General features: G+C 44.1%; 1 protein-coding gene across 1 annotated transcript; it reads left to right on the plus strand.

The window, feature by feature from the left end:
• Nucleotides 1-4,890: 4,890 nt before the first annotated feature.
• srd5a2a (steroid-5-alpha-reductase, alpha polypeptide 2a) lies at nucleotides 4,891-11,468 on the plus strand. The gene is made up of 5 exons (XM_062542229.1): nucleotides 4,891-5,945; nucleotides 8,188-8,351; nucleotides 9,205-9,306; nucleotides 9,982-10,132; nucleotides 11,165-11,468. Exons 1-5 carry the CDS (start codon nucleotides 5,671-5,673, stop codon nucleotides 11,229-11,231), a joined length of 759 nt encoding a protein of 252 aa, XP_062398213.1. The 5' UTR covers nucleotides 4,891-5,670; the 3' UTR covers nucleotides 11,232-11,468.
• The last annotated feature ends 2,375 nt before the right edge of the window (nucleotides 11,469-13,843 follow it).

The raw sequence follows: 13,843 nt of genomic DNA on the forward strand, positions 1-13,843 counted from the left end.
ACCCAGTATGTGAGTGCATTTCGTTGTCTCTGTGCGTGTACTCTGCACAATGACAATAAAATGTAATCTTATCTAATCTAATGCCTGCAATAGTTTACATTCATAGTTTAAATGGGTGGAAAGTTCAAATTAACGTCTCTCACTGCAGACAGTGTCCAAAACGAGACAGTTCCGCTGACCTGCTTCAATCTGCAGATAGTTGCTCTACCACTCTTCCACATGTTTCACTGACAGTCACTTAACAGAAGTAGGCCATGCAGACAGACAGACAGACAGACAGACAGACAGACAGACAGATAGATAGATACAATAGATAGATAGATAGATAGATAGATAGATAGATACATGTAGATAGATAGATAGATAGATAAGCTACTTTATTCATCCTGAGGGAAATTAGGCATCTAGTTTATACAACTATAACACAACAATCATACATACACACATTATATCTCACTTCCATAACAACACAGAAATGTAAAAATTCATGTTCGTTCATTGTCCATGTTCGCCAGCATACTTCTCTAAAAGTGTTGAGTCCTGATTTTGTAGGAGGGCTAATATTGGCCAAGCTGGATAGCCCTGGGGACAAAGTACCTCCTCAACCTGTCTGTATAGAGCATGACTGAGTCTGCCACTGAACACGCTCCTCTGTTTATTGAGTTGCTGTGTAGTGGGTGGAGGGCCACTTCTGGTTGGTGGGCGTGTGTAGTGTGTGAGGGAGGGGTACGGAAATTCTGATTGGTGAGCCTCATAGTCGGTTGGGGGTGATAGGCTTCTTGTGCATCAGGTGTGCTCACCAATCCGGGGTGGCACAAATTGTGTTTGTGCGTGCCGTGAGTGAAGGAGAGAAAGATGTTTGCGATGTGTGTGTGTGCATGTGTGTATGTGTGCGTGTGTGTGCGTGGTGTGTGTGTGTGTGCGTGCGTGCGTGCGTGCGTGCGTGCGTGCGTGCGTGCGTGCGTGCGTGCGTGCGTGTGTGCATGGTGTGTGTGTGGTGTGTGTGTGTGCGTGCGTGGTGTGTGTGCGTGCGTGCGTGCGTGCGTGCGTGCGTGCGTGCGTGCGTGCGTGCGTGCGTGCGTGGTGTGTGTGTGTGTGTGTGGTGTGTGTGTGTGTGTGAAAAGATCTGGTCCGAGAGTCCATCCTCGCCACATCAGAGCCAGAGTCATTCCAGCTGTTCCGCTACTCTCTGCCTCTGCTTAGCTAGGCAGGAACGTGCTGACGCAAGAGCACCTGGCTGCATTCCAGTGGAAACACACAGGCGCTGAAAGATGACTAAATGTCAACTTTAAAAGACCTGGAGGGGAAAAATTCTGCACTTCGAGTTCGTTTCCGTTGCTGTGACGTAGCTGGCTGAAGTGTCTCTCTAATAAGCCAGTGAGTGTCTCCAAGATGAACATCTACACTGCAGTTCCCCACGGGCACATCTGCACTTCATATTTTGGGTGGCTCTCAAACTCTCTCCTCGATGCTCGGTCCTCGAGGGGCGCTCCCACTGATCTATAACCAACACTGGACAGACAGACCCATTGTTGCCGCCCCATCATTCTTTATCTAGATCAGTGAGGACAAGGATCGAGGAAGGAAGGGAAGGACATGTATGAAAGACCAAATGAGAGGCATGCCTTAATTTGTTTCCTTTGCTGTGACGTTAGCTGGCTGAAATGACTTCCTGAGCCAGTGAGTGTCTCCAAGCTGAGCATCTGCAGTACGTTGTGGACACATCTGCATGGCAGGATACCACGTGCCCGTTAGGAAGCTGTTTTCCTGGGCAGACTGGCCCGAGGCAGTGTGCTGTGGCGTGAGTGTGGTTAGCTTCTGACGGAGTTTACTGTCAGTGTGTGATAACTCTCCCTTTAAGGCTTTTGATGAGTTGATGAGAAGTTGGGCATGAGGCAGACAAGATGGGCCTGAGAGAGTCATTTGAACTATGCCCATCTTGATCATGCCTCTTGTGCATGTAGAAATACAGCACAGACTCCCCAGGCTAATGTTTAATCTTAACAGATTGATCTTAATCTGGTGATAGCCAGGCTACGCGTAAGCCATTTGTTTACGCGCTTCAGTTACAAACTTTTTTATGCTTGCGCCCCCTTTCGTACCCTTCCACATATGGTAGAATTCTGCATGCTGGCCCAGTTCTTTAGCTACTATGCTTTTAGCGCCCCCAAGAGGAAGCGAAGAGAATATGCCCTCCAGAGCGCTTGTTTTTTTGATGGAGAAAGAAACCCGTTGTTGACGTTGATGTTGCTACTGTGTTAATGTGTCAGCTCATGGTCAGTTTCAAAATATAGAGACATTTGGAATATTGAGCTGAATCAGTTCATTGACATTCAAAAATCATATCGAAAATTGCAAATTGCAAAATTTTCTACAGAAAAATCACAGTTAGATATTTTCCCCAAATCGTGCAGCCCTATATGCTGACCACCTCCACATTGACCCCTTCAGTACAGACTGGCAGCTTAGATCTCCTGAAATCCACCACCATCTCCTTGGTCTTTGTTGTGTTGTGGTGCAGATGGTTGAGTCATTGTGCAAAGTCATCAACCAGGTTCCTGTGCTTAACCTTCCCTGATAGCCCTCACATTTGCAGTGTCATCCAATAACTTCTGCATGTGGCCTGACTCAGAGTTGCAGCTGAAGTCAGATGTGGACATAAACTGGGTGAACCCTGCCTGACCTGCCTGCAAATTTGGATTTCGCCTGGCAGCTCAGGCTGGAAACCTGCACATCTATCTCCTGCTTCCTGTCCACAACCTTTGGGTCCAATCACAAACTTATCCAAAAGATGCACCCGTATCGTTGGTCTGATTGGTTGAAGGACTATATCCAAACGTACAGAGGCATTTGAACGATGCCCATTGATCTTGCCTCTTGTGCAGTAGAAATAAAGCGCAGACTCCCCAGACCAGATTTTCGATCTTAAAAGATTGAGCTTAGTGTGGTGATACTGATAGCCAGACTAGCTAAACATTTCATGAATACAAATACAAAGTGATTGGTGTGTGTGTGTGTGTGTTTGTGTGTGGGTTCGTTCATGCATCTGTGCGTGTATGCGTGTGTGTGTGTGTGTGTGTGTGTGTGTGTGCGTGTGTGTGTGCTCTAACACTGCTGTTTGTTGAAATATTAGAACTTACCCCATTTTTATTACATGTGATGGAGTATGACCGAGATGAGTGGTGATGGTGATAGCCAGACTGTGTACATGGTGAACAGGATGAACAGGACAGCACAGTCCCCTGGGGTGCTCTGGTGCTGCTGATCACCGTCTCTGAGAAGCAGTCCATCAGCCTGACGGATTGTGGTCTCTTCGTCAGGTAGTCTGTGATCCAGGATCCCAGGAGAGCATCAACCCCCATCTGCGCAAGCTTGTCTCTCAGTCTGACAGACTGAAACGTGTTAGAGGCGCTGGAGAAATGGAAGAGCGTGATTCTCACAGAACCTTTTTTTTTTCATCAAACTGCTCATCATATTTTTTGTTTTTAACCTGTAGCACTTTGAGATCAGTGATGAAAAGAGCATTATAAATAGAATGTATTATTATTATTGTTATTATTATTATTATTATTATTATTATTATAGAACTTTTCCCCTTGTCCAGGTGAAATGGCGCTCTGTGCAGTCGGCACAGGTGAGCATCCTCGACACCCACCTTCTCCAGGTATGCAAACTGGAGCCGGTTGAGTGAGTGGCGGACTTGAGCTTCCTTGTCTGGTGACCTCAAATCAGCGGACGCATTCGATCGGATCAGCGCTGCACAGATCTGATTAAACGCAAGACGTGTTTGTGCTGAAAGATTCAGACAGATCTGCACTGCGCTGCGCTGCAGGATCAAATGCGCCTGCTGATATGACGATACCGGATCAGCAAGCCATGGAATTTTCTTCCTACAGATACAGTCTTGTGATAACCTCTGTCTACACTTTCACTTTCACTTTCAAGTTTACTGTACTACTGGTTTGTCTGTAGAAGCCCTCACCACACTTGTATTTTGAGCATTGTTAGTGTTACGATAGTGACATGGCACCTTGCCCTGTTGACGCAAATAAACTGGTCACGAAACCAATTAACACATTTTTGCTCTCAATCAAAAGGTTGTTAAGTTGTTAACTACCGTAAATAGACCCATACTGTAGGTTGTTTATACTCTGGAGTTTCACTTTACTCAGACGTTATACTTTAATTCAAATTTGCACAGGCCTGTTTCTGTGTTCCCACTCACTGGATCGCTCCATTTCCCTTTTCTTCTTTCTTCAGCCCCTAATATATAACAGTGGATGTGTGTGTGTGTGTGTGTGTGTGTGTGAGAGAGAGAGAGAGAGAGAGAGAGAGAGAGAGAGAGAGTGTATGTGTGTGTGTGTGTGTGTGTGTGTGTGTGAGAGAGAGAGAGAGAGAGAGAGAGAGAGAGTATGTGTGTGTGTGTGTGTGTGTGTGTTTGTGTGTGCTTGCCAGTGCATGTTAGATGTTAATAGATTATTCCCTGTGGTAAATTGAAACAAGAGAGAGAGAGAGAGAGAGAGAGAGAGAGAACGAGAGAGATGTACATTCCGATTACTTGTCTGTTATGTCCATGTCTTATAGGCCTACCTGTATATTCAATGTAATAATTGCTTTGGCAATACAAATGTCTAACTATTTGTCATGCCAATAAAGCACCTTTGAATTTGAACCTGAGAAAGAGAGAGAGAGAGCGAGAGAGAGAAAGAGAGCGCATTCCCTAGTTGGCCCAGCTACATGGGGATTCCGCTTTAGAGTGCCAACTTGCATAACATGGGAGGAGCCTTGGAAACTGGGCGGGCCCAGCCACTTGACCATTCACACGCAGCAAAACATGAAGAGGGGTGGGGTCAGGGTCTCAGGCACCGGACTTTTGCTGACTTTACCCCAGTCAGTGTTCCCTTTTCTGTTTGCTTCTGGTGGGGCAGCAACAGCACTGGAGAGAAACAGAAGAAGAAGAAGAGAGAGAGAGAGAGAGAGAGAGAGAGAGAGAGAGAGAGAGAGGGAAAGAAAAGAAAAAGAAAGAAAGATAAGAGCATAGAGAGTGATAGAGTTTATACAGCCAGTCCGGAGAGAGAGGGAGGGAGAGAGGGAGGCAGTCAGAGAGGAAAAGGGGGAGTAGGTAGTAAAGACCGGTCTCTAGAGAGAAGAAGGAGAGAAGGAGGGAGAGAGGGAGGGAGTACACAGAATAAAGAGGGGGAACCGGGTCTTCAAAAAGGACTTGAGATAGAGAGAGGGAAAGAGAGAAGGAGAGAGCAAGGAAGCACACAGAATATAGAGGGGGAACAGGGCTTTTTAAAAGGACTATAGACAGAGAGAGGGATATAGAGGGAAAGAGAGAAGGAGAGAGAGAGGGAGCACACAGAATAAAGAGGGGGAACAGGGCTTTTAAAAAGGACTTGAGACAGAGAGAGAGAGAGAGGGAAAGAGAGAGTGAGGTAGCACACAGACTAAAGAGGAGGAACGGGGCTTTTAAAAAGGACTTGAGACAGAGAGAGAGAGGGATAGAGAGAGAAAGAGAGAGCGAGGGAGCACACAGAATAAAGAGGAGGAACAGGGCTTTTTAAAAAAAGGGCTCGAGACAGAGAGAGAGAGGGATAGAGTGGGAAACAGAGAGGGAGAGAGAGCGAGGGAGCACACACAGGATAAAGAAGGGAAACCAAAGGCAGCATGCAGTGTCTGGACGGCACTGTGTTCTGGCTCAGCTGGGCGTTCATGGCCGCAGGTGTGGCGTACCTGTTCGCCGACCGGCAGGTCTCGGGGCCGTACGGCCGCTACGTGCCGGCGAGCTACGACCGCAAGCTGCTGCCCGCCGCCCTGGGCTGGTTCATCCAGGAGCTGCCCGCCTTCCTGGTGCCCGTCCTCCTCGCCCTCGCCACAGACGCACGCCCGGGCCTGGGCACAGGCCTGCTGCTCTGCACCTACTGTCTGCACTACTTCCACAGGTACCGTGCTGCTGTGTGTCTGTTGTCTGTTGTCAGTTGTCTGTTGTCTGTGTGAGATGAATGACTTCTTATGCTATGGGCCCTTTAGTTACTCTACTTCCACAGGTACCGTGCTGCTGTGTGTCTGTTGTCTGTTGTCTGTGTCAGTTGTCTGTTGTCTGTGTGAGATGAATGACTTCTTCAGCTATGGGCCCTTTAGTTACTCTACTTCCACAGGTACCGTGCTGGTGTGTGTCAGTTGTCTGTTGTCTGTGTGAGATGAATGACTTCTTCAGCTATGGGCCCTTTAGTTACTCTACTTCCACAGGTACCGTGCTGGTGTGTGTCAGTTGTCTGTTGTCTGTGTGAGATGAATGACTTCTTCAGCTATGGGCCCTTTAGTTACTCTACTTCCACAGGTACCGTGCTGGTGTGTGTCTGTTGTCTGTTGTCTGTGTCTGTTGTCTGTGTGAGATGAATGACTTCTTCAGCTATGGGCCCTTTAGTTACTCTACTTCCACAGGTACCGTGCTGCTGTGTGTCTGTTGTCTGTGTCAGTTGTCTGTGGTCTATTGTCTGTGTGAGATGAATGACTTCTTAAGCTATGGGCCATTTAGTTACTCTACTTCCACAGGTACCGTGCTGGTGTGTGTCTGTTGTCTGTTGTCTGTGTCTGTTGGCTGTGTAAGATTAATGACTTCTTAAGCTATATGGGCCCTTTATTTACGCTACTTCCACAGGTACCGTGCTGGTGTGTGTCTGTTGTCTGTGTCTGTTGTCTGTGTGAGATGAATGGCATCTTCAGCTGTTGGCCCTTTATTGCTGGTGCTTCCGCAGGTACCGTGCTGGTGTGTGTCTGTTGTCTGTGTCTGTTGTCTGTGTGAGATGAATGGTGTCATTTTCAGCTGTTGGCTCTTTATGGTACTTCCACTGTGTTCATGTGTGTCTGTGTATGTGTGAGATGAAGGGCTTCTTCAGCTGTGGGCTCTGAATTTTTATGACCTTCTTATGACAGATAATACCCTAAGGCGGGCTGTCGTCGGTGCATGACTTGGAACAATAATTAAGCTAATTTGATATACAATAAAATATGGGTGCTAGGATGTGTTTCGCACACAGGCAACAGAGTTCTCTAAATAAATTCCTTCAAGACCACACTATTTCAACAAAACAAAAAGACTAGTGACTTTCATTTGAAGTCAACCTCCATCATACATGTTCATCCTGGTTGGCAGTTACTACTATTACTATCACTCAACCCTTGATTTCACCCTCACTGCAAAAAAAGGGGTGTCTGAAATCAATAATCTTATTTTTAGATTTAATTATCTTTATTCAAGAAATCTTGTCAAGTGAGATTATCTTGCTGCATGGAATATAAGAAATATATGAAAAATAAGATTATAGTGTAAAGTTTAACACTTAAAACAAGACAAATTATCGAACACTTCTAAATCTAACTTTTTTTTTGTATCTTTATAGTGTTGTCATTATAGTCAATATTGTTGTGCAGTTCACCTACAGTAGTGTGTGGTTTGATATATTAGAGCCTTGTAAGCCCCTTGTGCTCTGGTGTCCTCTTGCTTCAGATCCACACTCTTCCTTAACCGTTGATGGTTTTTGTCTTTTTGACGCGGTTAAGTAATGGTGAAGACATCTTGCCATTCATGCCTCTTCCTCAACCGTTGATGGTTTTTGACACGGTTAAGTAATGGTGAAGACATCTTGCCATTCACGTCTTGCCAAATCGGTGGCGCCCCCCCGCTGATGTTAATCTCTCTGACTTGCAGCGCTGCGTGCACAGCAGGCTCCGGCACTTTGTCATAAATAACACTGTTTATGTAACTTCACGCTGGTATGTGTTAACAACCCCTCACCCTGCCCTAACCTGCAATATCAAGTGCTGTACTTAAAAAAGCGTGGCACAAATGTGCGTAATAATGCAAACACTATTCTTATGAAGTCAGGCAAATGTAAAAATAGGCTAAATGTCAGAGAGTTACTGTATGTGCCATAATTTATGGTGTGTGTGTGTGTGTGTGTGTGTGTGTGTGTGTGTGCGCGTGTGTGCGCGCGTGTGTGTGTGTGTGTGTGTGTGTGTGTGTGTGTGTGTGCACGTGTGTGTGTGTGCGTGTGTGTGTGTGCGTGTGTGTGTGTGTGTGTGTGTGTGTGTGTGTGTGTGTCTGGTGTGTGTGTGTGTGTGTGTGTGTGTGCATGTGTGTGCGTGTGTGCGCATGTGTTTGTTATTCTTTTCTCCCCTCAGGACGTTTGTCTTCTCCCTGTTGACGCGGGGCAAGCCCATGCCTGTGCAGACGGTCCGGTCTGCCACCATCTTCTGCACCGTGTGCGGAGCCCTGCAGGGGCACAACCTGCTGCACTGCGCCCAGTACGACCACACCTGGGCACGGGACCCACGTCTGATCACAGGTGAGGAGGAGGAGGAGGAGGAAGAGGAGGAAGAGTTGAAATGTGTCCTCTTCTTCTTCCTCTTCCTCTGTGACATTTATGGTTATGGTAACAGGTGAGGAGGACGAGGAGGAAGAGTTAAATTATGTCTTCTTCTTCTTCTATTATGACCTTTATGGTTATAGTTGGTTACATGATTTAGCAGACACTGTTGTCCAAAGCAACTTACAAATAAAAACAATACAGTCGTTAGAAATGAACAGTGGACAGTTCTAAAATGTCGGTACGACTACAATAAGGAAAATGACAACATTAAACAACAATGCCAATGCAATAGCAATGATCAATAGCCTAATGAAAATAAACAAATACCATAATAAACAAACCATAACTCATAAGATTTCATGTTGCGATAAGTTCAGTCCAGAGGGATGGGAAAGGAGTGGGAGGGAGATTGGAGGAGTAGGTGGTGTGACTCAAGACCACAACCACAACCAGCCCTCCCTCCGCTCCGATCCTTCACTCAGGGGATGGAATTTGAATGTCTAACATGTATTAAGACTGACACTGAACTGAAGCTACAGTACAAGGGCCCACTGCCAGTTGTTTTGTTTTCATACCAGGTTTAGAATTGTTTCTTTGGTTATCTTCAGCATAACCTTGGCCTTTTGTCAAAGTTACACACCAATGCACATGTTTATTAGAATGAATGACTCTTTAACTTTCTAGTGCTAGGCCCATTATGCATAAACATGATGTCTGTTTTAAGGTTTTGTGTTGTGTTATTTGCAATGCTAGATGGTGGTAGATATATAAGCAGTAGTTGTTTTATTGACATGTGAACTGCACATGTGCTGGTCTTCCTTAACTGTAGGACTGCTCATGTTTTTCCTCGGAATGGCCATCAACGTTCACAGTGATCACGTTTTACGAGGCCTGAGAAGACCCGGGGAAACCGCCTACAAAATTCCCAGAGGTACTTCAGCTTGCATCCCACTTCATGCCAAGCCAACACATGACACCGTCGACATCACGTTCATTTTGCCAAGCCAAGCACATGAATATTTCAGTTTTTGAGGGAAGTTTTCATATTATAATAACCTAATTGTTGTTGTTGGGGTATTGTTCAAAATAATGGCCATGGTCTCCAGTCCCCCGTCTACTATATCATACAGCCTGATATACTGAAGGTACATCTTATCACTGTCTTACAAGTTGATAGACCTTGAGTGTAATCCTATCATTATGAGGATATGAAGAAGTGTGTGTGTGTGTGTGTGACTGAGAGAGAGAGAGAGTGTGTGTGTGTGTGTGTGTGTGTGAGAGAGAGAGAGTGTATGTGTGCGTGCCCATGTGTGTGCATCTGCAGAATGTGAAAGTGTAGACTTCCAGTGTAAATGACTCATAACGACAACAATAGGCTACCTTGGAAAGAGATCTGAAGTAAACATCTTTGTTTCCATCTGTCTCTTTTGACAACCTAAAAAAAAAATCCTTGACCTTTACACACTCCCACTACAAACACCCTCATTGCCATCTGGATTCCATCTGTGCACATTTAAATCGTGCACATTTCAAAGTGTTCTCCCGTCCAAAATGTCAGGCCATTATAAACACTGACTCCAAAAACAATTATGTCTTGTTTCTGTAGGTGGTCTGTTTGAGTATGTGTCCGGAGCAAACTTCTTTGGGGAGATTGTGGAATGGTATGGCTTTGCCATAGCGACATGGACCCTGCCTGCCTTCTCTTTGGCATTCTTCACCATGTGTTCTATTGGACCGCGGGCCTACTATCACCACAGGTACTGTATACGGCAGCCAGCAGAACACCTCACACAAGACACTTTGCTGACTTCAGACAAACACAAACATGGGCTATCCTGTGCACAATGACAAAATGAATACAGCCCCCCCCCCCATAGGTACATTTACATACATTTTGACATTTAGATGCTACCTTTATCCAAAACAACTCTCAAAAAGAGAATGATCAAGATACAGTGCAATTAGAACATATTAATGAATTAAGGTAGCCTTCTTGCATAGAATAAAAGGCCACTTCAAGCTAAGTGGTAGAGGAAATAAAAAGGACGGATAGTTAGGACCTTCCAGCATTCAGAAGTACATCCCACCCTCCTGCGATTCAGCCATTCAGCACAGGTTTTTTGGAACTTTTGATCGTGTGGCGGCAACATCAAAGAGTGTCACAACTCTCTCTCTCTCTATGGCTCTGAGTTAGGATAGGTATCACCATGACACTTCTGCAGTGACACTTCACTAGAGCCCCATCAGACACATGTAAATATGTCCCAGCACATGTTCTTACCTGTCAGTAATAAGGGCTGCTTTTCGTTCTGTGCCCAGTGCCGAGTCCCTTGCGTAATAAGGGGTGGCCTATGTTCAGAACTGGATGCTCAGTTCCGCGGAATACCGCATAGGAAGGGTTTCCCGTAATGCCTTTAACTAACTTAATGGGAAACGGATGAAATGACTGTGCCGTGGGAGGCTTTGCTATCATAGCCATTTAGAGCTCAGCGCTTCGCTGATCGAGCTAAGCAATGTCAGATGAGAAAATATGAGCACCAGCTGTGGTCTGCAGATGGGAACGTTTGACTCAACGAATGCCAACATCAAAAACTGTATCACCAACAAATCAACCAAAGAACAATTAGAGCATTTCACTGGGGTTGTCCCTTTCGTTGGGCCCATGACAACTTCAGAATGCTCAGCAGAGGTGTCTGGTATCCCAGACTAATGATATTTGTCACTGTCTCCTCAAGATGCCTAAAACATTTTTTTTTTTTTGTTCTTCTTTTTCTCTCCATTTGTTGCAGGTTTTACACTGAGAAATTCAGCGATTACCCCAAAACCAGGAAAGCCCTGATCCCCTTTGTATTTTGAGATTGACCTGTGTTTGATTTATCATCTGAATGATTTAAAGAGAAAACAGTAAAATGATCAATAACTAAATGAAAAATATATATTATTAAATGTAAATGGAATTAGAACTGACTTGATTTGTTCTGTACAGAGTTGCATAATGTCTTACATAAATACTTCTTACATGATTTCCAATGTTTTTCATATCCTTTGTTAAAAAAATCAGTTATTTATATTAAAACAAGACAATTGCCATAAGTGTTTGTTTTAGTCTTCTGTACCAAATTGATCCTTTCCTAATCCAAACTAGTGTATACAGCACTATGTATTACCCTATGTACGTATCTCTAAGGTAGCTCTTTTCACTTTTCCTCTCTGTTTATTGATAGCTGAAATGAAAAACCTCTCAGGGAATGTAGAATGTGTTTTGTTGTTGGTCAACAAGACCTACAGTATATCCAAGCAAGTTTTAGGTCAGTATAGGTTCTCATTTCTTGACAGGGTGTTCTTAGCCTGGTTAGCTTGCAGACCTTCTCAATTAAAATTGAGAGTCTGTCTGGAACTGTTTCATTGACTTACAACTTTCAGGGGTGTTACTAGCAGTGAAAAGTGTAACTGCAAATTAAAAGTGTACTCTTTGTTGATAGTACAGAGCTTGCAGTGGCGTACATTTTAGCCCCAAATTGCAACAGTGGATTAGCTATACCCATACGGAAAAGATAGGCCTATAGAAAAAACTTATATGCCATATGTGTTTTATATACAAAACTTAAACCTTGCCTTACCGAAACCTGTTCGAGACTACATGCATTCTGCACTTGCTTATTATTTGAACTCAAAGGCAAAGAAAAACTATCATCACCTTGGCTCAAGCAAAACAGTTCTACACAGTTATTTCTTTTCACTATTGATACTGTAGATAGTTAGATAGATACTTTATTGATCCCCAAAGGGAAATTCAAGATCAAGATTCAATGGGTAGGCTACAATCGAAAACGTAACCTGAGAGAAGCAACCCTTACCCGGGGGTGTCAAACTCATTTTCACAGAGGGCCACATCAGCACAATAGTTGCCCCTCAAAGGGCCAGATGTAACTTTAAAGATTTGCACCAGCCACAAAATCTTTAGCATCGGTATATATCACTCGATTCGTAAGATTTGGAGTTGGATTTTTTGGATAATAGGACTAGCCTACACACAAGTATATGCTTTTTAAATCACTTCGTTTACAACTACCAATTTGAAATCAAAGTAACTTACATCGATTCCCCTCTCACATAAGTATACTATACACATGCACTTCAAACAAACAAGCGTTTCAAAGGAAGGCTAAACCGAGCGCGTAACTTAGCCGCTCCGGTCACGACATGTAGGCCTAGGCCTAAAAATAGTTTTGAATATTGGTCTATTATCACACATAGGCTACAGTACGCATTATCACATCTGATGTGGCCAGTTGCACTGATCACAGTGCAGTTGATGTGGCCTCCCTGTCAGTCTCAGACATGTGCATTGTATTGCCTAGACGCAAAAACTGTATCAGACCCTTTATGCTCTCGCAGGCCACAAACTCTATCAGACCTTTTAAGGTCTCGCGGGCCACATAAAATGACGGGTCGTGGCCAGCCACATTTGGCCTAATATTCGAATGACTGAGAATCCTGAGAATATACTGTATATCCTGCAGAGAAGTTGTTTGGGGCTGCTTCCATCTCCTGACAGTTTGTCTTCAGCTGTGCTTTACACGCGCCTTTCGCTATAGATTTTAAGCTTTTCTTAGTCAGCGGCATAATGATTTTTACAGGGATGCAATTTTTGGATCATGCGCCTGATCACACCTTCTGCTTACACCCCTGGGCACAAACTTTAATGAAAGTGGAATGCATGGCACAAAATTTGTAAGATAAGAATAAGCTTTGCGTCACTTTGCTATATGCGCTTTTGATAACCCAAATGGAGCCCTAAGTGTTCCAGCACTTAGGTTTATATATCAGTCAATACTCATGGTAAAGCAGGTTTTGGGTTGTTGGTGACACTAATGGTTACAAGCTCACATATTTCATCCACTGCTAATAAAATCTAAAACAATGCTGATGTAATCCAAAGTATTCAAAATACATTACTCACTTTGAGTAATCAATCATAATAATTTACATAATACCATTTAAGGCATGTATTCTGTAATGTGTAGTGTAATATATTTTCAAAGTCATACCCAACACTGCTGTCTGGCACTCACATTAAGGTCTGATTACAGTAAACTCGATTATTCTCACACACGTTCAACAACATGCCCTTTGGATCCTGTCCTGTCTATTCTTCTACATTCTATCGCACATGCTGTTCTACCAGTCGTCACATACTGTACGTGTTTAGTAATACACTCAGTTTTGGAATAGTTCCTTAAAGGCAAGGGTTATGTCTTTGTTTAAAGAAAAGTACACTTACTCCAACTCCAACTACAGACCTGTCTCGTTTCTTCCTTTCTTGTTAAAGGTTTTGGAGAAAGTGCTCTTCAAGCAAGTCTAAGAATGCTAATTCCACTGACACTGTTTTAGGATAGGATTACTTTATTGTGTCCCAAGGGAAATTTGCCTTGGACAAACAGGCTGCTACATCACATACGTATAAC

Source organism: Sardina pilchardus, chromosome 1 (assembly GCF_963854185.1).
Source record: "Sardina pilchardus chromosome 1, fSarPil1.1, whole genome shotgun sequence".
In the NCBI taxonomy this organism is placed as follows: Eukaryota; Metazoa; Chordata; class Actinopteri; order Clupeiformes; family Clupeidae; genus Sardina; species Sardina pilchardus.